Source organism: Artemia sp. Qi Xiang Cuo, chromosome 20, assembly GCF_049724085.1.
Source record: "Artemia sp. Qi Xiang Cuo chromosome 20, ASM4972408v1, whole genome shotgun sequence".
NCBI lineage: Eukaryota > Metazoa > Arthropoda > Branchiopoda > Anostraca > Artemiidae > Artemia > Artemia sp. Qi Xiang Cuo.
This window is the reverse complement of record NC_142813.1, coordinates 54,957,578-54,982,113: the sequence shown is the minus strand read 5'-3', so window position 1 is coordinate 54,982,113 and position 24,536 is coordinate 54,957,578. Positions and strand designations below refer to the sequence as shown.

At 31.6% G+C, this 24,536-nt stretch overlaps 1 protein-coding gene across 2 annotated transcripts in view; it reads right to left on the bottom strand.

Moving 5' to 3' along the window:
• Positions 1-9,978: 9,978 nt before the first annotated feature.
• Mrm2 (Mitochondrial rRNA methyltransferase 2) overlaps positions 9,979-24,536 on the bottom strand; it is a 43,991-nt gene continuing 29,433 nt past the window's right edge. The window contains exons 1-3 of one of the 2 annotated variants that reach the window (XM_089105867.1): positions 15,029-15,142; positions 14,291-14,433; positions 9,979-10,730 (exon numbers count right to left, since the gene is read on the bottom strand). In XM_089105867.1, the coding sequence (XP_088961993.1) occupies positions 10,306-10,730; positions 14,291-14,433; positions 15,029-15,060 (600 nt within the window). In that variant the 5' untranslated portion in view covers positions 15,061-15,142 and the 3' untranslated portion in view covers positions 9,979-10,305. Of the gene's footprint in view, positions 10,731-14,290; positions 14,434-15,028; positions 15,143-24,536 lie in introns of those variants that run through there. The other variant, XM_089105866.1, reaches the window with a different exon arrangement.

Genomic DNA, 24,536 nt, shown 5'->3' with positions numbered 1-24,536 from the left:
ATCATTACAAGTTCAAACATAAGCTCCTTTCCCCCAAAAATTGAATTCAACTTCTCAAATTGATTTGATTAAACATTAATTTTCAGAATTTAAAGTAAGCCAATCATCAGAAGTTCAAACATAACTTCTTTCCCAAAAAACTTGAATACAACTTCTTAACTTGATTTGATTCAACATGAATTTTCAGTATTTGGGTTTAACCAATCATTACAAGTTCAAACATAAGCTCCTTTCCCCCAAAAATTGAATGCAACTTCTCAAATTGATTTGATTAAACATTAATTTTCAGAATTTAAAGTAAGCCAATCATCAGAAGTTCAAACATAACTTCTTTCCCAAAAAAATTGAATACAACTTCTTAACTCGATTTGATTCAACATGAATTTTCAGTATTTTGGTTTAACCAATCATTACAAGTTCAAACATAAGCTCCTTTCCCCCAAAAATTGAATGCAACTTCTCAAATTGATTTGATTAAACATTAATTTTCAGAATTTAAAGTAAGCCAATCATCAGAAGTTCAAACATAACTTCTTTCCCAAAAAACTTGAATACAACTTCTTAACTAGATTTGATTCAACATGAATTTTCAGTATTTGGGTTTAACCAATCATTACAAGTTCAAACATAAGCTCCTTTCCCCCAAAAATTGAATGCAACTTCTCAAATTGATTTGATTAAACATTAATTTTCAGAATTTAAAGTAAGCCAATCATCAGAAGTTCAAACATAACTTCTTTCCCAAAAAACTTGAATACAACTTCTTAACTTGATTTGATTCAACATGAATTTTCAGTATTTGGGTTTAACCAATCATTACAAGTTCAAACATAAGCTCCTTTCCCCCAAAAATTGAATGCAACTTCTCAAATTGATTTGATTAAACATTAATTTTCAGAATTTAAAGTAAGCCAATCATCAGAAGTTCAAACATAACTTCTTTCCCAAAAAACTTGAATACAACTTCTTAACTCGATGTGATTCAACATGAATTTTCAGTATTTGGGTTTAACCAATCATTACAAGTTCAAACATAAGCTCCTTTCCCCCAAAAATTGAATGCAACTTCTCAAATTGATTTGATTAAACATTAATTTTCAGAATTTAAAGTAAGCCAATCATCAGAAGTTCAAACATAACTTCTTTCCCAAAAAACTTGAATACAACTTCTTAACTCGATTTGATTCAACATGAATTTTCAGTATTTGGGTTTAACCAATCATTACAAGTTCAAACATAAGCTCCTTTCCCCCAAAAATTGAATGCAACTTCTCAAATTGATTTGATTAAACATTAATTTTCAGAATTTAAAGTAAGCCAATCATCAGAAGTTCAAACATAACTTCTTTCCCAAAAAACTTGAATACAACTTCTTAACTTGATTTGATTCAACATGAATTTTCAGTATTTGGGTTTAACCAATCATTACAAGTTCAAACATAAGCTCCTTTCCCCCAAAAATTGAATGCAACTTCTCAAATTGATTTGATTAAACATTAATTTTCAGAATTTAAAGTAAGCCAATCATCAGAAGTTCAAACATAACTTCTTTCCCAAAAAACTTGAATACAACTTCTTAACTCGATTTGATTCAACATGAATTTTCAGTATTTGGGTTTAACCAATCATTACAAGTTCAAACATAAGCTCCTTTCCCCCAAAAATTGAATGCAACTTCTCAAATTGATTTGATTAAACATTAATTTTCAGAATTTAAAGTAAGCCAATCATCAGAAGTTCAAACATAACTTCTTTCCCAAAAAACTTGAATACAACTTCTTAACTCGATTTGATTCAACATGAATTTTCAGTATTTGGGTTTAACCAATCATTACAAGTTCAAACATAAGCTCCTTTCCCCCAAAAATTGAATGCAACTTCTCAATTTGATTTGATTAAACATTAATTTTCAGAATTTAAAGTAAGCCAATCATCAGAAGTTCAAACATAACTTCTTTCCCAAAAAACTTGAATACAACTTCTTAACTTGATTTGATTCAACATGAATTTTCAGTATTTGGGTTTAACCAATCATTACAAGTTCAAACATAAGCTCCTTTCCCCCAAAAATTGAATGCAACTTCTCAAATTGATTTGATTAAACATAAATTTTCAGAATTTAAAGTAAGCCAATCATCAGAAGTTCAAACATAACTTCTTTCCCAAAAAACTTGAATACAACTTCTTAACTCGATTTGATTCAACATGAATTTTCAGTATTTGGGTTTAACCAATCATTACAAGTTCAAACATAAGCTCCTTTCCCCCAAAAATTGAATGCAACTTCTCAAATTGATTTGATTAAACATTAATTTTCAGAATTTAAAGTAAGCCAATCATCAGAAGTTCAAACATAACTTCTTTCCCAAAAAACTTGAATACAACTTCTTAACTTGATTTGATTCAACATGAATTTTCAGTATTTGGGTTTAACCAATCATTACAAGTTCAAACATAAGCTCCTTTCCCCCAAAAATTGAATGCAACTTCTCAAATTGATTTGATTAAACATTAATTTTCAGAATTTAAAGTAAGCCAATCATCAGAAGTTCAAACATAACTTCTTTCCCAAAAAACTTGAATACAACTTCTTAACTCGATTTGATTCAACATGAATTTTCAGTATTTGGGTTTAATCAATCATTACAAGTTCAAACATAAGCTCCTTTCCCCCAAAAATTGAATGCAACTTCTCAAATTGATTTGATTAAACATTAATTTTCAGAATTTAAAGTAAGCCAATCATCAGAAGTTCAAACATAACTTCTTTCCCAAAAAACTTGAATACAACTTCTTAACTAGATTTGATTCAACATGAATTTTCAGTATTTGGGTTTAACCAATCATTACAAGTTCAAACATAAGCTCCTTTCCCCCAAAAATTGAATGCAACTTCTCAAATTGATTTGATTAAACATTAATTTTCAGAATTTAAAGTAAGCCAATCATCAGAAGTTCAAACATAACTTCTTTCCCAAAAAACTTGAATACAACTTCTTAACTTGATTTGATTCAACATGAATTTTCAGTATTTGGGTTTAACCAATCATTACAAGTTCAAACATAAGCTCCTTTCCCCCAAAAATTGAATGCAACTTCTCAAATTGATTTGATTAAACATTAATTTTCAGAATTTAAAGTAAGCCAATCATCAGAAGTTCAAACATAACTTCTTTCCCAAAAAACTTGAATACAACTTCTTAACTTGATTTGATTCAACATGAATTTTCAGTATTTGGGTTTAACCAATCATTACAAGTTCAAACATAAGCTCCTTTCCCCCAAAAATTGAATGCAACTTCTCAAATTGATTTGATTAAACATTAATTTTCAGAATTTAAAGTAAGCCAATCATCAGAAGTTCAAACATAACTTCTTTCCCAAAAAACTTGAATACAACTTCTTAACTTGATTTGATTCAACATGAATTTTCAGTATTTGGGTTTAACCAATCATTACAAGTTCAAACATAAGCTCCTTTCCCCCAAAAATTGAATGCAACTTCTCAAATTGATTTGATTAAACATTAATTTTCAGAATTTAAAGTAAGCCAATCATCAGAAGTTCAAACATAACTTCTTTCCCAAAAAACTTGAATACAGCTTCTTAACTCGATTTGATTCAACATGAATTTTCAGTATTTGGGTTTAACCAATCATTACAAGTTCAAACATAAGCTCCTTTCCCCCAAAAATTGAATGCAACTTCTCAAATTGATTTGATTAAACATTAATTTTCAGAATTTAAAGTAAGCCAATCATCAGAAGTTCAAACATAACTTCTTTCCCAAAAAACTTGAATACAACTTCTTAACTTGATTTGATTCAACATGAATTTTCAGTATTTGGGTTTAACCAATCATTACAAGTTCAAACATAAGCTCCTTTCCCCCAAAAATTGAATGCAACTTCTCAAATTGATTTGATTAAACATTAATTTTCAGAATTTAAAGTAAGCCAATCATCAGAAGTTCAAACATAACTTCTTTCCCAAAAAACTTGAATACAAATTCTTAAATTGATTTGATTCAACATGAATTTTCATTATTTGTGTTTAACCAATCATTACAAGTTCAAACATAAGCTCCTTTCCCCCAAAAATTGAATGCAACTTCTCAAATTGATTTGATTAAACATTAATTTTCAGAATTTAAAGTAAGCCAATCATCAGAAGTTCAAACATAACTTCTTTCCCAAAAAACTTGAATACAACTTCTTAACTCGATTTGATTCAACATGAATTTTCAGTATTTGGGTTTAACCAATCATTACAAGTTCAAACATAAGCTCCTTTCCCCCAAAAATTGAATGCAACTTCTCAAATTGATTTGATTAAACATTAATTTTCAGAATTTAAAGTAAGCCAATCATCAGAAGTTCAAACATAACTTCTTTCCCAAAACACTTGAATACAACTTCTTAACTCGATTTGATTCAACATGAATTTTCAGTATTTGGGTTTAACCAATCATTACAAGTTCAAACATAAGCTCCTTTCCCCCAAAAATTGAATGAAACTTCTCAAATTGATTTGATTAAACATTAATTTTCAGAATTTAAAGTAAGCCAATCATCAGAAGTTCAAACATAACTTCTTTCCCAAAAAATCTGAATACAACTTCTTAACTTGATTTGATTCAACATGAATTTTCAGTATTTGGGTTTAACCAATCATTACAAGTTCAAACATAAGCTCCTTTCCCCCAAAAATTGAATGCAACTTCTCAAATTGATTTGATTAAACATTAATTTTCAGAATTTAAAGTAAGCCAATCATCAGAAGTTCAAACATAACTTCTTTCCCAAAAAACTTGAATACAACTTCTTAACTCGATTTGATTCAACATGAATTTTCAGTATTTGGGTTTAACCAATCATTACAAGTTCAAACATAAGCTCCTTTCCCCCAAAAATTGAATGCAACTTCTCAAATTGATTTGATTAAACATTAATTTTCAGAATTTAAAGTAAGCCAATCATCAGAAGTTCAAACATAACTTCTTTCCCAAAAAACTTGAATACAACTTCTTAACTCGATTTGATTCAACATGAATTTTCAGTATTTGGGTTTAACCAATCATTACAAGTTCAAACATAAGCTCCTTTCCCCCAAAAATTGAATGCAACTTCTCAAATTGATTTGATTAAACATTAATTTTCAGAATTTAAAGTAAGCCAATCATCAGAAGTTCAAACATAACTTCTTTCCCAAAAAACTTGAATACAACTTCTTAACTTGATTTGATTCAACATGAATTTTCAGTATTTGGGTTTAACCAATCATTACAAGTTCAAACATAAGCTCCTTTCCCCCAAAAATTGAATGCAACTTCTCAAATTGATTTGATTAAACATTAATTTTCAGAATTTAAAGTAAGCCAATCATCAGAAGTTCAAACATAACTTCTTTCCCAAAAAACTTGAATACAACTTCTTAACTTGATTTGATTCAACATGAATTTTCAGTATTTGGGTTTAACCAATCATTACAAGTTCAATCATAAGCTCCTTTCCCCCAAAAATTGAATGCAACTTCTCAAATTGATTTGATTAAACATTAATTTTCAGAATTTAAAGTAAGCCAATCATCAGAAGTTCAAACATAACTTCTTTCCCAAAAAACTTGAATACAACTTCTTAACTTGATTTGATTCAACATGAATTTTCAGTATTTGGGTTTAACCACTCATTACAAGTTCAAACATAAGCTCCTTTCCCCCAAAAATTGAATGCAACTTCTCAAATTGATTTGATTAAACATTAATTTTCAGAATTTAAAGTAAGCCAATCATCAGAAGTTCAAACATAACTTCTTTCCCAAAAAACTTGAATACAACTTCTTAACTCGATTTGATTCAACATGAATTTTCAGTATTTGGGTTTAACCAATCATTACAAGTTCAAACATAAGCTCCTTTCCCCCAAAAATTGAATGCAACTTCTCAAATTGATTTGATTAAACATTAATTTTCAGAATTTAAAGTAAGCCAATCATCAGAAGTTCAAACATAACTTCTTTCCCAAAAAACTTGAATACAACTTCTTAACTCGATTTGATTCAACATGAATTTTCAGTATTTGGGTTTAACCAATCATTACAAGTTCAAACATAAGCTCCTTTCCCCCAAAAATTGAATGCAACTTCTCAAATTGATTTGATTAAACATTAATTTTCAGAATTTAAAGTAAGCCAATCATCAGAAGTTCAAACATAACTTCTTTCCCAAAAAACTTGAATACAACTTCTTAACTTGATTTGATTCAACATGAATTTTCAGTATTTGGGTTTAACCAATCATTACAAGTTCAAACATAAGCTCCTTTCCCCCAAAAATTGAATGCAACTTCTCAAATTGATTTGATTAAACATTAATTTTCAGAATTTAAAGTAAGCCAATCATCAGAAGTTCAAACATAACTTCTTTCCCAAAAAACTTGAATACAACTTCTTAACTTGATTTGATTCAACATGAATTTTCAGTATTTGGGTTTAACCAATCATTACAAGTTCAAACATAAGCTCCTTTCCCCAAAAATTGAATGCAACTTCTCAAATTGATTTGATTAAACATTAATTTTCAGAATTTAAAGTAAGCCAATCATCAGAAGTTCAAACATAACTTCTTTCCCAAAAAACTTGAATACAACTTCTTAACTCGATTTGATTCAACATGAATTTTCAGTATTTGGGTTTAACCAATCATTACAAGTTCAAACATAAGCTCCTTTCCCCCAAAAATTGAATGCAACTTCTCAAATTGATTTGATTAAACATAAATTTTCAGAATTTAAAGTAAGCCAATCATCAGAAGTTCAAACATAACTTCTTTCCCAAAAAACTTGAATACAACTTCTTAACTCGATTTGATTCAACATGAATTTTCAGTATTTGGGTTTAACCAATCATTACAAGTTCAAACATAAGCTCCTTTCCCCCAAAAATTGAATGCAACTTCTCAAATTGATTTGATTAAACATTAATTTTCAGAATTTAAAGTAAGCCAATCATCAGAAGTTCAAACATAACTTCTTTCCCAAAAAACTTGAATACAACTTCTTAACTTGATTTGATTCAACATGAATTTTCAGTATTTGGGTTTAACCAATCATTACAAGTTCAAACATAAGCTCCTTTCCCCCAAAAATTGAATGCAACTTCTCAAATTGATTTGATTAAACATTAATTTTAATAATTTAAAGTAAGAAAATCATCAGAAGTTCAAACATAACTTCTTTCACAAAAAACTTGAATACAACTTCTTAACTTGATTTGATTCAACATGAATTTTCAGTATTTGGGTTTAACCAATCATTACAAGTTCAAACATAAGCTCCTTTCCCCCAAAAATTGAATGCAACTTCTCAAATTGATTTGATTAAACATTAATTTTCAGAATTTAAAGTAAGCCAATCATCAGAAGTTCAAACATAACTTCTTTCCCAAAAAACTTGAATACAACTTCTTAACTTGATTTGATTCAACATGAATTTTCAGTATTTGGGTTTAACCAATCATTACAAGTTCAAACATAAGCTCCTTTCCCCAAAAATTGAATGCAACTTCTCAAATTGATTTGATTAAACATTAATTTTCAGAATTTAAAGTAAGCCAATCATCAGAAGTTCAAACATAACTTCTGTCCCAAAAAACTTGAATACAACTTCTTAACTTGATTTGATTCAACATGAATTTTCAGTATTTGGGTTTAACCAATCATTACAAGTTCAAACATAAGCTCCTTTCCCCCAAAAATTGAATGCAACTTCTCAATTTGATTTGATTAAACATTAATTTTCAGAATTTAAAGTAAGCCAATCATCAGAAGTTCAAACATAACTTCTATCCCAAAAAACTTGAATACAACTTCTTAACTTGATTTGATTCAACATGAATTTTCAGTATTTGGGTTTAACCAATCATTACAAGTTCAAACATAAGCTCCTTTCCCCCAAAAATTGAATGCAACTTCTCAAATTGATTTGATTAAACATTAATTTTCAGAATTTAAAGTAAGCCAATCATCAGAAGTTCAAACATAACTTCTTTCCCAAAAAACTTGAATACAACTTCTTAACTTGATTTGATTCAACATGAATTTTCAGTATTTGGGTTTAACCAATCATTACAAGTTCAAACATAAGCTCCTTTCCCCCAAAAATTGAATGCAACTTCTCAATTTTATTTGATTAAACATTAATTTTCAGAATTTAAAGTAAGCCAATCATCAGAAGTTCAAACATAACTTCTTTCCCAAAAAACTTGAATACAACTTCTTAACTCGATTTGATTCAACATGAATTTTCAGTATTTGGGTTTAACCAATCATTACAAGTTCAAACATAAGCTCCTTTCCCCCAAAAATTGAATGCAACTTCTCAAATTGATTTGATTAAACATTAATTTTCAGAATTTAAAGTAAGCCAATCATCAGAAGTTCAAACATAACTTCTTTCCCAAAAAACTTGAATACAACTTCTTAACTCGATTTGATTCAACATGAATTTTCAGTATTTGGGTTTAACCAATCATTACAAGTTCAAACATAAGCTCCTTTCCCCCAAAAATTGAATGCAACGTCTCAATTTGATTTTATTAAACATTAATTTTCAGAATTTAAAGTAAGCCAATCATCAGAAGTTCAAAAATAACTTCTTTCCCAAAAAACTTGAATACAACTTCTTAACTTGATTTGATTCAACATGAATTTTCAGTATTTGGGTTTAACCAATCATTACAAGTTCAAACATAAGCTCCTTTCCCCCAAAAATTGAATGCAACTTCTCAATTTGATTTGATTAAACATTAATTTTCAGAATTTAAAGTAAGCCAATCATCAGAAGTTCAAACATAACTTCTTTCCCAAAAAACTTGAATACAACTTCTTAACTCGATTTGATTCAACATTAATTTTCAGTATTTGGGTTTAACCAATCATTACAAGTTCAAACATAAGCTCCTTTCCCCAAAAAATTGAATGCAACTTCTCAATTTGATTTGATTAAACATTAATTTTCAGAATTTAAAGTAAGCCAATCATCAGAAGTTCAAACATAACTTCTTTCCCAAAAAACTTGAATACAACTTCTTAACTCGATTTGATTCAACATGAATTTTCAGTATTTGGGTTTAACCAATCATTACAAGTTCAAACATAAGCTCCTTTCCCCCAAAAATTGAATGCAACTTCTCAATTTGATTTGATTAAACATTAATTTTCAGAATTTAAAGTAAGCCAATCATCAGAAGTTCAAACATAACTTCTTTCCCAAAAAATCTGAATACAACTTCCCAACTTTATTTGATTCAACATGCATTTTTAGTATATAGGTTTAGCCAATCATCAGAAGTCCAAACATAAGCTTCTTTCCCCTAAAAAATTACTACAGCTACTGAAATTAATTTGATTCAAGATCATTTTTTCAGTATTTAGTGTTAGCCGATCATCAGAAGTTCAAACATTCCCAAAAATTTTGAATACAACTTTTCAGCTTGATTGGATTCAAAATGGATTTTCAGTACTTAGGTTTAGACAACCATCAGAAGTTCAAACATAAGCGTCTTTCCCCAAAAAATTGAATACAACTTCTTAGCTCGATTTGATTCGACATGAATCTTTCAGAATTTAGTGTAAGCCGATCATCAGAAGTTCAAACATAATATCCCTCCCAAAAAAATTGAATACAACTTCTTAACTTGATTTGTTTTCAAGATAAATTTTCAGTGTTCAGTGTTATCCGATCGTCATAAGTTAAAACATTATTGTTATTAAATTACATTTATATTACTTTTTGAAAGCAACAAATTTTACACACAAATAGAATGAAAAAGAAAATAAAGAATTATTACATTTTTCAGACAGGAGAATCACAAAATTAATTTTTTTTTGTTAAATTTTAAATTTACGTGAACGATTTTTGCATTCTAGGCTGCCAAATTTCTCTTAAACTTGCTCAGAACGAAAATCATAGTTGTCATAATAATTTTTCTAATCTCATAAAAACAAAAGTGAAATTACCTAAAAAATATGTACACAGTTGAAATGTAAGGGGGGGGGGGGGCTCAGAAACTATGGAAACCAGAGCATGTGCAAAGTCACACGTCTACCCGGGAATAGCATGTAAAAAACTTCACTAAAAACATTTCCGCCAAACCTTCGCTTTAAAATTGGCTATTTGGATATTTTTGGGGCCTTACCCGGGAGACTAAGACTTCAGTAAACTCTTAAATATCAACTTAGATCGACATTAGACACCACTCAAAATACAAAAAGCATTTAGTGTTAAGGTAGTGTTAAGTGTTAAAGCATTAAGGTAGTTTGATTTTAAATTTTAAACATAAAAAATAAATTTCTGCTGAATTTTTTCGGCTGCTATCTGGCTTTACATACTTCACTTTATGAAACATATTCACCAATATTTTTTCAAGATCTTTAGTGAAAGCCCCATCAAAGATCTTCATCAATAATGTTCCATTTGGTTTTAAAGCACATTCTGAAAATCGGACAACCTTCCGACATAAATCAATAATAATTTCATGGTCTAAACTGTTCATTCCAGATACTTTAGGCGCCATATCGCTGACAATTACATCAAATTTGGAGTCTGTAGTTTCTAATAATCGTTTCTGAGTTTCAGGGGATGTAAAATCCGAAAGAGGAAATGATGTTACACCAACTATTGGATGAAATGGTGACAAATCTACAGCCATCACTTTTCCAACACGTTTTTCCGCTGAAAAAAAAAAATAATTGAATCCATAAGTGCACACTGAAAAAGTTCAGGAGATTTCAAAGGGAAATCAAGGACATTTTTTAAGGATGTAGGGCGTAGGGTCTGGCGAAAAAAGAGAATTCTCTGACGGTATGAAAATTTCCCAGGGAATTTTATGCAGGGGAGGGGGAGGAAATGGGATTTCCTGGCATGATTTGAAAAAAACGGTCAGAAAAAAACAAGTTTCTTCAACTTAAAGTAAAGAGGAACATTAAAACTAAAAAAGGGAACAGAAATTGTTCCATATATGAGGGGGGCTGCCCTTTCCTCAACCCTCGCTTTTTACGCTAAGGTTTGAATTTTTGTTCCAATTCTTTCAGAAAGACTGTTCAAATGCAATGGTCTTTGAATTTGAATGAGAAGTATTTTTAAGTAATCTTAAGACTTTAGCGTAAAGAGCGAGGGTTACAGAATAATTTCTATAATAAGAGAGAGAGAAAGAGAGAGAGAGAGAGAGAGAGAGAGAGAGAGAGAGAGAGAGAGAGAGAGAGATAGAGAGATAGAGAGAGAGAGAAGGGGGGGGGGGGTGAAGAGAATCTGTATCAGAGATATCCCAAAAAAAGAGAGAAACAACTGTTCATAGTTCAAAGAGAATTTGTACAGCAGGAATTTAGTGAGCCAGCAGCTGGGATAGAAAACTCCCTGCTAGAAATATATATATATATATAGATATATATATATATATATATATATATATATATATATATATATATATATATATATATATATATATGCAAGTTTCTCTTCTTCCTCCTTTCGACGCGCTTCCATTTCATCTTTTTTCCTACGATCATTTTCAAGATGTAACTCTGTCTTGAACCCCAGCAAAGATCAAGCAGCTCTCGCGTAATTGGCAAACATTCAGGTCGGTTTCCGTATTTCTTCATACAATCACAAATCACTAGCCTTGCATTTAGCATCTTCAAACCCATGCAGATTTTATCCTCAGTTAAAATACGACCTGACTTTGAGAAGGTTCTCTCGACATCGGCATTGCCATGTGACTGGGACAAATTGGCTTTTACTACCCCAGAGATCTGGGGGTACTTCGGGTTACCTTGACCGTCTTTCAGGTCAAAAAATACTTCCAAAAGTCTTCAACACTATGTGTGGCAATTGTCGTCTCAGGCTCAAGCTGTAGTAGCGCCCATTCATCTTTGACTCTGTCACAATTTACAGTAAGGCACCACTTGACAGATCTTCAACTAGTCGGAGGAACTTCTGGGAAGCTTACGATTTTCACGGCGAAGGCAACGAAAATATTTCAAGACAGATCCAGGTGGAGGCATCTTTTGCAAAATATGTTTGGACGCAGAAACGTAGGCTTCTTTGACCTTGGTACGAAACTGAGCACGTTCTAACTCTGACAGATTTGAAAGGCATTATCTAACTCCTTGGCCACACTCTACGTTTTCTAAGGAAAGAAAGTTATCAAAGACGTCTAATTCTGCGACCACGACGCTCCGTCTCCTGTGAATATCCGCTAGAACATCAGGTTTCAAGCACCTACTCAGCAGGATGAGCAGAAGCCTGCTTATTTCTTCATATAGAACATGGACCAGAGGATCTTCCCGCTGGAACATTCCAGTGAAGCCAGAAAACAGGTCAGCCAGTGAGACGACGAACAAAACTAGAGCTTTTGTTGCAGGTGATTAAAGCAGCGAAACGATTTCAGTACATCCACTGGACTTCATTAACTGTTTCTGTTTTGACGGAATGTACTTCAAAAAGAACTCAGTAAGTCCATCCCACTGCTCGAGGAGCTTCCTCACTGCTTCTCCAAGAGTAAGCCACCGGGAGGTAACATGTTTCACAAAACGATGAACCGGAAGCCCAAGGGACATTGTATCTTTGTGTATTCCTCTGCACGTAGGGGCCACCCATGAAAAAAGTAGTAAACATGAATTACAAGGTCAGAAACAGCCTGTCCATGAAATTCTAAGCCTTTCAAAAAAGCAATGTGAATCATATGAATATTACAGGTGCCAACATCAATGAGGCCTCTGTCACTACGTAGCAACTTAACTTCTTCATTAAAAAGTCGCCACACTTTCTTGTTGACATTTGGACCGTCGCTGCCCAACATCAGAAGATTAGCAGATGGTAAATCGGCATTAGCCAAGGACTGTTGCAGATGTGCAGATCTGTTTTTGTTACACTACATATGTGTAGATGTGTCTACATGTGTGTCAGATGTGTATCTGAAAAAAAAAACATTTTATAACAAGTTTCCGCACGTTTAAGCATTATTTGAAAAGGGAATGAAAAAAAAAAAAAAAAAATCCAAGCGCCATAGAATAAAACAAAATAATCTCGCACATGGCCAACCACTACGCATTATGAGGGGAACGCAGCTCATAGGCCTGATGTGCTTTTCAAGGTTCCTCTTCAAAAAAGTGACTTTTAGGAACTTTTCAAAAAAATAGTGACTTTTTAGGGACGTTTTCAAAAATAGTGACTTTTAGGGAAATAGTGACCTCGGTGGCAGCCCTGTATATATATATATATATATATATATATATATATATATATATATATATATATATATATATACATATATATATATATATATATATATATATATATATATATATATATATATATATATATATATATATATATATATATATATATATATATATATATATATATATATATATATATATATATATATATATATATACAGGGCTGCCACCGAGGTCACTATTTCCTAAAGTATATATATATATATATATATATATATATATATATATATATATATATATATATATATATATATATATATATATATATATATAAAACTGGTAATTGCAAAAATACTTGTATATATAATATAACTTTCTTTCCTTAGAAAACGTAGAGTGTGGCCAAGGAGTTAGATAATGCCTTGTAAATCTGTCAGAGTTAGAACGTGCTCAGTTTCGTACCAAGGTCAAAGAAGCCTACGTTTCTGCGTCCAAGCATATTTTGCAAAAAATGCCTCCACCTGGATCTGTCTTGAAATATTTTCGCTGCCTTCGCCGTAAAAATCGTAAGCTTCCCAGAAGTTCCTCCGACTTGTTGAAGATCTGTCAAGTAATGCGGACGTGATTGTCTCTTACTAGGTTGGAAGCTACCGCTGCAACCCGGATCCGTCTTTTAGTGGGTTGCAGCTATTGCTGCGACCACAATGTACCAGTGTTCATTTACATATAGTGTTCTATTTATATATATATATATATATATATATATATATATATATATATATATATATATATATATATATATATATATATATATATATATATATATATATATATATATATATATATATATATATATATATATATATATATATATATATATATATATATATATATATATATATATATATATATATATATATATATATATATATATATATATATATATATATATATATATATATATATATATATATATATATATATATATATACATATTTTAAAAGTACATTTTATATTCAAAATTATTTCAATCATACTTTAAGATATTTTAAGTACCTTGCTCTCCATTGGCATTCGTTCGTTTTGCGAGTACTTGGGACCAAGCTCCAGGAGCAGCTCCGCAATCTAAGACCGTCTGTCCTGGGCGAAGAAAATGGTAACGATCGTCCATTTCAATCAGCTTGAATGCACTACGAGCCCTAAAAAAAAAAAAAAAATGAATTAACTCCTGTTTGAAAAAAAGGGGATCGAAGGAACAAAGTTTTCGAAGTAGTATTGTTTTCCCAGGATAATTTCTGAAAACTCATGCAAAAATAGAGAAAAATCAAGATGACAATATATTGTTTTTACACAGAATGGTAGCATTAAGTCTCTTTCCCTTTTAGAAATATTATATTATTCCTCAACTATCCCAAGAAACTGTACATGGATATATGGATATTCTGATCAATAAATACTTTCCTTCAAACTAGAAACGACGCTTCAACCTTGTGCTGAAATAGTTTCGAGCTGAAACATTGTCCATGTGTAATATTAGAAAACGCATGGCAGTTGATAATTCATTTAATCTTTACCGAAGAGGATCAAGGGTTAAAACGTGTCATTGCATTAAAAGCATTATTTTAGATTTAAAAATTTAATATTTTGTTTTCATTTGATGAGTAATATTTGTTATTATTAAATTGTAAATATCTCTAACTATACTTAGGGATAGTAATATCGATAAAAAAAAGTTTACATATAGAAACAAACACTGGTACATTTTCATATAGAACTGAACACTGGTAAACTTACGCATTTCTATATGTAAATGAACACTGGTACATTGTGGTTGCAGCAAAAGCTGCAACCCACTAAAAGACGAATCCGGATTGCAGCGGTAGCTTCCAACCTAGTAAGAGACAGTCACGTCCCATACTAAGAAATACAATGACCCACAACTCCTAAAACTAGAGTCAGATCAAAAAAAGAAGTACGCCGTTAGAGCCGCCTCGTTCAATAACCCTACATAGGAAACTAACTGTCCCTTTGCTTGAACAACAAGGAAAATTCATTGGTTTGAAAAAAAAGAAAAGTGGCTCCAAACACGATATTCTGCATCGACGGCATCTTTTTTTTACCTTTTTTTTGTTCAATACAGCTAGCAGGGCACTGGAAAATCATAGAGAACTGTTTAATGGCTCATTTGAAAGGAAATTGCTACATCTAGTGCCTTTTTTAACCAAAAAAAGTTTTCAAAATAGAATCCATATTTTTCGGAAAACTGCATTTTTGTACAACACTGTAGTAGCAAATAGTGTTTTTAACATTACAATCAGCATATAGATATAGTTATATAAAATGCAATAATTCTTTTAGGGTTTTTAACAAAAAAACTGATTGGTGAATTGAAACTAGAGTAATTCCTGAAAATTTAATAAAACTCCTGAAAATTAAATAATTTTATTTCATCTCTCAGTTCAAAGTTACAATCGTCTCCTGGAACCAAACTTTTTTTGGCTTAACTTCTAAAGTGTGCATCTCTAGATAGTTGTGCTATATTTCCATAGCAAAAAAGAAAATTACAAAATGAATTTTATTTTATTTTAGTTCTCAGTTCAGGATTGCTAAAGTTATTATGTAAACTGCAAAAATATTTATGATGTCTGAGCAATAACTTTAATTTTTAATTCCAACCAGAAAAATACCTGAAAATTTTAAAATTAGTTTTCTTTTTTTGTTAGGTTCTTACTACTCAACGCGTGATTTTATGGGTATAATCGGGTCGCAGCGGTAGCTAGCAACCTAGTAAGAGACGATCACGCCCATTAGTAATAACTACAATAACCCAGAACTCCTTAAAATAGAGCCAGATCAAAACAAAAAGTACACTATTAGAGCCGTCTTGTCCGATAACCCTATGTAGGAAACTCACCGTCCCTTGGCTTGAACAACAAGGGAAATATGTTGGCTTGAAGATCAAGAAAAGTGGCTGAAACCACGATATTCTGCATTATATTAAAGAAAGAACTGTTGCCCATAGTAAATGATGGCAGCCGGCGTTTACCCCCCCCCCCGGAAAACAAGGCTTCCCAAATTTGAGAATTTTATTTGAGTTTTTTCCCCCTACGAGGAAGGAATTTTGGTACTTGTGTATTATACGCCAGTCACACTCAAGTTTAAGTTGTGTAAAACTCGAGAACAAACCGGTTTCTTCGTTAGTTTCTTTCAGCTTTGAACGATACAAGAAAAAGACAAGAGACAGAATAGATGGGAAATATATAATTTGGGCTATATATTTGCACAAAAGGGGTGAGGGTAAAGTATTTGGACAGTTTGAAGTCAGAAAATAATTCTTACTTCATAATATGCAAAATAATTCTTACTTCATAATTCTTACTTGCTTCATAATAGTACCTAAAACATTTTGCATGCAGACCCGCTACACTTTACCCCCCCCCCCCTAACGTGCAAATATATAGCCCAAATTTTTTCTAAAGTAAGAAATTTCTAAGAAGTAAGAAACGAAGAAATCGCTTTGTTCTCGAGTTTTACACATCGTAAAATTGAATGAGTGGAGCATAATATACAAGTACCGGATTTTTCATGGAGAGAGAGAGCCGGATTTCCCGGTATTATTTAAAAACGATCAGAAACTAAATTAGAAAAAAAAAGTTTTTTCAACTGAAAGTAAGGAGCAACATCAAAACTTAAAACGAACCGAAATTATTAAGTATATGAAAGGAGTTGCCCCTTCCACAAGACCAAGCACGCTAAAGTTTTCACTTTTTGTAAGTTTTGCGCTTCACGCTAAAGTTTTGACTTTTTGTCCTAATTCTTTAAGAACGATTCCTGAAATACAATGGCCGTTTGATTAGAACAGTAAGCTTTTTTTTAAATTCTATAAAAACAACTTTAGCGTAAAGAGCAAGGTCTTGAAGATGAGGCAACCCCTTTCATATACGTAATAATTTTCGTTCGTTTTAAGGTTTGATGTTGCTCCTTAATTTCAGTTGAAAAACTTGTTTGCTATTTTATTTAATTACTTACAGATAGTATTTGTTAATGGGAAACATACGGAACAATTTTTTAAAGAAAAGTAAAGAGCATCATCAAACCAAAAATGAGCAGAAATAAAGTCAAACAATTTTCAAAGTAAAAACTATGGAGTCTAATAGAAAAAAAAACAAAAAGATATGAAATATTGGGTTTAGTTCATTTATTGATGGTGATTTGTGATAGTTTTACGCTTGGAGAATTATTTGAATTTATTTTTACTCAAAGGTGGCTGAACGAGACTCTTTACTATTCTTTGACAAACTTGTTTTATAGAAAAGTTTTTTTAAATTAATTTCTGTTCATTTTTTATTGACATAGTCTTTTTCATACAGATTTTTTTTTATATCTTTGGTTGCAGCAATAGCTTGCAACCCATTAAGAGATATAGTAAAGAACGGCGTCTCTAGCCCATATTAACTGAAATAATCTATTGACAAGATAACTTCAAACAAACATATTTTGAAAGTTACTTCTCTAAGGTACGTTATATAAGGGATCAGTCTAGTTTGATATTAAAGAACGAACTGTTGCCCAAAGTAAATGATAAATTTACCAGTGAAGATCCTGATCAAACAGTTCGTGGTAACGACCTGTAAGTAAGGAGCGACTCGGCTCAATGGTAACCGAAAGTCTAAAAAACGGAGTTTTGATACCAATAGACACATCAAAAGAATCAGATTTTAATTCTGATTTCAAATATATAAGTTTCATCAAGTGTAATCTTACCCATCAACAGTTACGCGCCTGAGAAAATTTGGCTGATTTTCGAAAAAAGGGGAAAAGACCCCCTAAAAGTTATAGGCCCTTAATGAAAATCACAACATCATATTCAGTATATCAGAGAACCCTACTGTAGAGGTTTCAAGCTCCTATCTATAAAAATGTGGAATTTTCCATTTTTTTTTGCCAGAAGAAAGGTCAGAGATACGTTATTATTTGTTTTTTTTTTCTTTTTCCCAGGGGTAATCATATTTACCAAGTGTTCCTAGAATATCTTAGGAGGGCTCATGTGAACGAAAGTTAAAATTTCTAGCGCCTTTTTCAAGTAACTAAAAAATGGAGGGCAACTAGGCCCCCTCCCACGCTCATTTTTTTCCCAAAGTCACCCGATCAAAATTTTGAGATAGCCATTTTGTTCAGTATGGTCGAAAATGTGATAACTATGTCTTTTAGGATGACTTAATCCCCCGAAGCCCCCGGAGGGAGGGCTGAAAGTTATGAACTTTACCCAATGTTAAAATATAGCATCGGTTATTGGGAAGTATACAGACGTTTTCAGGGAAAGATTTTTCTGGTAGGGGGGGGGGGTGGGTCTGGGGTTATATGAGAGGATCTTTCCATGAAGGAAGTTTTCATGGGGGAAGGGACATTGCTATGAAGGGGGCGCCGGACTCCCCAGCATTATTTAAAAAAAAAAATAAGAAATTAACTTAAACTTAAAACGAACAGAAAATATTAGCTATATGATTGGGTTCACCCCCTAGTCAATACCTCGCTCTTTAAGCCAAATATTTTTTAGTACTTTCATAAGAGCTATTTATTCTAATTAACGGCCTTTGTGATTAAGGAGTCATTTTTAAAGAATTGGGACAGAATTCGAAGTTTAGCTTAAAGAGCAAGGTATTGACTAGGGGGCAAACCCCCTAATATACGTATTAAAAATAAATGACTATAGAAGTTCGATACGTAAGTTAATTCGTAGGTTACGTATATTTATTACTAATAAAAACGTTCGTAAATAAAATTAAACAAGTTTCGAGAAAGCCATTAAACCAAATAAAAGTAAAATTAATATGCAAATTTTGTTTTAATTACTCATGTACTGTGAACCAAAATCAAAATCTGCATTGATTTACAAACGGTCAGGAGATAAATTAAAAAAAAAGGTTTTTTTTTTAACTGAAAGTAAGGAGCGACGTTAAAACTTAAAACGAACTAAAATGATTCCGTATATGAAAGGGATTGTGCTCTTCTCAACGCCTCGGTCTTTACGCTAAAGTTTGACTTTCACACAACTCTATTTTTTTTTAAATAAAAAACTTTAGCGTAAAGAGCGTGGCGTTGAGGAGGGGACAGCCCCTTTCATATACGGAATAATTTCTGTTCGATTTAAGTTATAACATTGTTCTTTACTTTCAGTTAAAAAAAACTTGTTTTTTTTTATTTAATATTTTGTATTTAATATTTTATATTTTTTATTTAAATATTTAATATTTTTTTAATTGGAATCACCTTATCCGAGACCCCTAAATCAATTTTTTTTATGCATTTTCATATATAAGATAATTAATGACGTTAAAATTGTAGTTCACAGCCAACAATGATGTAAAAGTTGTAAAATAGAAGAACAAGGTCATACTAAAGGGAGAAAGAACGAGGTCATATTCCGGAAAAAAAGCTACAGATTGCAGCATATGGTAGAAAATCAATTGGAATACCTTACAGAATAAGAGTAACACCCTTTGAATGAGTAACAGCGATAGTGACCTCTTTTGTTTTGATTAATTAAAAAAAACTTTCCAAAAAAGAAGTTTTTTAAAGAAAAGTAAAGGCCATATTAAACTTAAAAACACAAGAAATAGAATCCTACAATAAAATAAACTCAGAATAACCAGAAATTACTATTAAAGACTAAATGAATCCCAAAACTAACAGAAATTAAATAAACAATCATAACAAAAAAACATGCAACAGGTACTAATATAAATGAATAAATAAATCTTAAGACGAGTAAAGCTTAAATGCTACATGCAAATCAAGCTTATAAGGAACAAAAATATTTTGCTATTGAAGCATAAATGAAACCCAAAACGAACAGAAATTAAATAAACAATCATAGCAAACAAACATAAAAAATGGTACTAATATAAATGAGTCAATAAATCTGAAAACGGGTGAAACTTAAATTGAATATGCAAATCAAGCTTAAAACAACCAAAATCTCTACAAACAAGAGTTTGGGTTTTGCCTCCTTCTTTCACTGTAAAAATCTAAAACCTACTGCGTCATTGGCGCTTTACTGAAAACTGTATGTGTCTTGAACAGTCTTGAAAAGTACCCATAAAATCAAACTGAATGTTTGATATATAATGCTATTAATTGTTGAAATATCATCAGTTCAAGAGTTCATTTCACTGTAACTTTATTGTCAATACTGCAATAACTGGAAAAGAAAATATTTGTAACATAATTCGCTTTCAGTGAAGCACCAAAGACGCAGTAGCTTTTAGACTTTTACAGTTAGAGAAGGGGGCAGTATCCAAACTCTTGTTTGTAGTGAAGCTATATTTGTCTTGAACAGTCTTGGAAAGAACTAATAAAATTAAACTGAATATTTTATATATAGGGATATTAATTGCTGAAAGCTCATCAGTTAAAAATTTTATTTTAGTGCAATTTTTATGTTTATTTTCTATGTTGTAATAAGTAAAAAAGAAAATATTTGTAATTCAATTCGTTTTCAGTAAAGCGCCAATGATGCAGTAGGTTTTAGACTTTTATTTTCGTTTTTCGAAAAGATTTAATTTCTGTTCGTGTTTGATTGGCAAAGTTTCAAGTTTTTCAAAATTCCCCTATTTCAAAATAGTTTTTTATCCAAAATAAATCAACAGTTTTGGCAAGAACTAATAAAATTAAACTGAATATATGATAATATCAAATTTATATATAATTATATTAATTGCTGAAAGCTCTCCAGCTCAAGATTTTGTTTCATCCAGGGCCGGATTTGAAGTTTGACGCTTGAAGTCCCAAGCGTTTTTGCCTCTCTGTTTTTGCAAAATTTTCTGGGAAATCCCCAAAACTTCGGAAACAGTGAAAGCCGCAGGGCTTATTGGTAAATTCTGGTCTGTTTTCGCTGCAATTTTAGTTTTATTGTCAGTGTTGTAATAAGTACAAAAGAAAATATTTGTAATATAATTCCTTTTAGTAAAGCGCCAAAGACGCAGTAGGCCTTATACTTTTACCGTTAGAGAAACGGGCAGTAACCATACCCTTGTTTGTAGTGAAGCCAGTCACTAGAAGTACATAACCCCTACTCCCTGAAAACGACCGCGGTCTAACAACCAATCCTTAATCCAATTCTCATTTGTCTTTGAATTCTGTTCTCCCAATTATTATAAACAAAAAGCTAAACTAATTTTGCAGAACTTTGTAGCCACTTAAGTAAGAGATTGAAAATCTATGAATCTATGAAACACTCATATCATTTTGAATTCCAATGATGTAAGCGTTACAGCTATGCCAGCGTCCCTGAAATTTTTTCAGTAACTGAAGAAATAGTCACTCTCAACCTCAGAGTGGTTGAACCACTTGTTGGCAATGATTAATATGTGAAACAGTTTCTATTTTTTACCTTAGTTTTGAACATAATTTAGTTAGCATAATTCTAAGACCTATAGTAATCATGTTTTGCCTTAAATTTACCTAAATTGCAGCCTCTGGCATATGCATCAATTTCTTTCATACCCTTCTCACTTTTAGTTATAATTTAGTCATATTTTAGTCATAATTTAGTCATAATTTAGTCAATTTTAGTCAATTTTAGTCATAATTTAGTTATATTTCTCACTGTCATATTTGTTTTTATACTATTAGCGAATGTGTATATTCGATATACACATTCGAATACAACATATTTCCACGAGGTTAGGGGGGGGGGGGAGGTTCAACCTCGGAAGCGTAGTTATTTGGCATTTGGACTATCTTGAACAAAATGGCTATCTCAAAATTTTGACCGGATACCCTTTGGGAAAGTTGGGCGTGGGCTAGTTGCCCATTAATCACTTTAGACTCGTGAAAAAGAGCGAAAAGTTTCAAATTTCGATCGAATGAGCCCCCTCCAAATTTACAAATCTTCCACAAAAACCTTATATTCAAATAATGGGCAACTTACATAAGTTGCAATCCTTTCCCGGGGGTTAGGGAGGATTTCTCAACTCCCTAAGTTATAGTAGTTTGAATTTTGGAATATTTTGAACAAAGTGATTATTTCAAAATTTTGATAAGATGCATTTGGGAGGAAAAGGCAAAAGCGGGGGGGGGGGGAGGTTCTTACTTTTTGATCACTTTCGATTCTTAAAACTTACAGCTTACACAAGTTACAATCCTTGTTCTGTGTACTATGGAGGATTTCTCAACCCCTAAGTTACAGTAATTTGAATTTTGGACTATTTTGAACAAAATAGCTATCTCAAAATTGTATTGGATGTATTTGGGGGAAAAGGCATAGAGAGAGGGGGAGAGGTAGATACCCCCCAATCACTTTTGATGATGTATCCCTGTAGTTTATATGACCACCCCTTACATAAAATCTTATATGCCCCCGGGCATAGCTTACAACACTTGATCCCGGGCTCTGGGGGGTTGTATTGACCTTGGAATTTTTGTAATTTGATCTTTAAACTATTTTGAAAAAAAAGCTATCTCAAATTTTGATTGGATGCACTTGGTGAAAAAGGGCCTTGGAGAGAAGGCTAGTTGCCCATCCATCCCTTTTGACTCTTAAAAAGGGCACTAGAAGTTCTGATTTACAATTGAATGAGCCCCCTCTGAAGTTTTTACGACCACCCCTTCCATAAAAACTTTAAATGCCCCCAGGCAACATTTTACAACACTTGCTCCTGGATTCTGGGGGGTTGTTTTATCCCTGGAGTTTTGTTATATTATTTTTGGTCTATTTTGAATAAAATAGCTATATAAAAAACTATATTGGACACATTTGGGGAGAACAAGGTTGTGAGGGGGGAGGGCTAGTCACCATCGGATCACTTTTGACTCTTAAAAGGGGAATTGGAACTTTCAATTTCTAATTATTTGAGTCCCCTACAAAGTTTATGCAACCACCTCTTCCATAAAAATCTTATACTACAACCCTTCCCTGGGTTGGGGGGGGGGGGTATGTTGACAGAGAAGTTTTTGTTATCTGATTGTTGGGCTATTTCAAACAAACTGGCTATCTCAAAATTTTCATAGGATGCATTTGGGGAAAAGAGGCTATGTGTGTGTGTATGGGAAGGGAAGGGGGACGGGGTAGATGCCCTCCCTTCACTTTTGACTCATAAAAAGGTAACTAGAACTTTCAATTTCAAATCAAATGAGCCACTTGTAGAACACAGAAATATTAAAAAATGGTGCTTTTAATATCAAAATTCTTTTATCCATATCTTCCAAAGTTAATAAAAGCAAACCCCAAAACTTAATAACAGCAAAACCCCAAGTATTTTTTGGTTCTTCTAACCCTGTTTAAAATTAAAGACTTTGTAATGTAATACCTTTTTAATTAGGGGAGGAAATATTTATTTAAAAAAATCCAAACACTATCACAAGTCCACAAAGGGCCGAATTCGGACTTCGGAGTCGACAAATCATATGATTGCACGAAAACTGACGAAAATGCAAAATCAACAACGAAAAAAAAAAATCAGAATGAATAATCATTTGTGCGTCAATAATTTAACGGTAAAAAGTCAATTAAAAAGTTAAAAAGATAAAAACTTTTCAAACTAAACTTAAACAAAAACAAGACATATTTTTTTTAAGAGACATTAAAAAAAGGGGGGACAAAATAAGCGAAGAAATACAAAAAGAGAATGAGATATAAATATATACAAACATTAATTACTTAAATTATGAAAATTAAAATTGCCATCAGTAATAAAAATTAATTACTGATGACAATAGGTTGCGCAGGAATAAAAAATCCCGCCACTGTAAACACCGCAGTGTCCAGAAGCTGATAAACACACACTGTTAATAGGTAAAGAATTAATAGCTAAAGCACACACAACCTAAATTTAAAAGGCTTTTTGCTTCCAGAAGTTTTGCTCACTGACTCTGACCTGAATTTCTTATTTAATCAATTTTCTGGTATGAAGTCCAGGGGGTGTAGGCCACTTCAAAAATTTATTGTGGTCTGATCAGCTAATTATCAGTTGTTTTTTTTTGTACCAGTTGCTTTTGCTTTGGAGTAAACCATCTGCTTCCTCAGTTACCTTTTTTTCTTTTTTTTGGTGGGGGGGGGATAATGTTGCAAGTACCTGCAAGTAAAAACAAATGCTGCCTTGGATTGATAAAAGCAAAGTTTTGGATGTTATTCAAAATGCTAAAAGACAAACAAATGAGAATGCAATTTCTAGTCCAAAGGTGGAAACTTTTAAGATATTCTACAGCACACCTGCACCCAGGGAGGGGGAGAGAAGAAACTCCATCCCCTTATGTTATGAAAAATAGCTTCAAAATGCTCCTTTTATTTTAACCCCCTTCC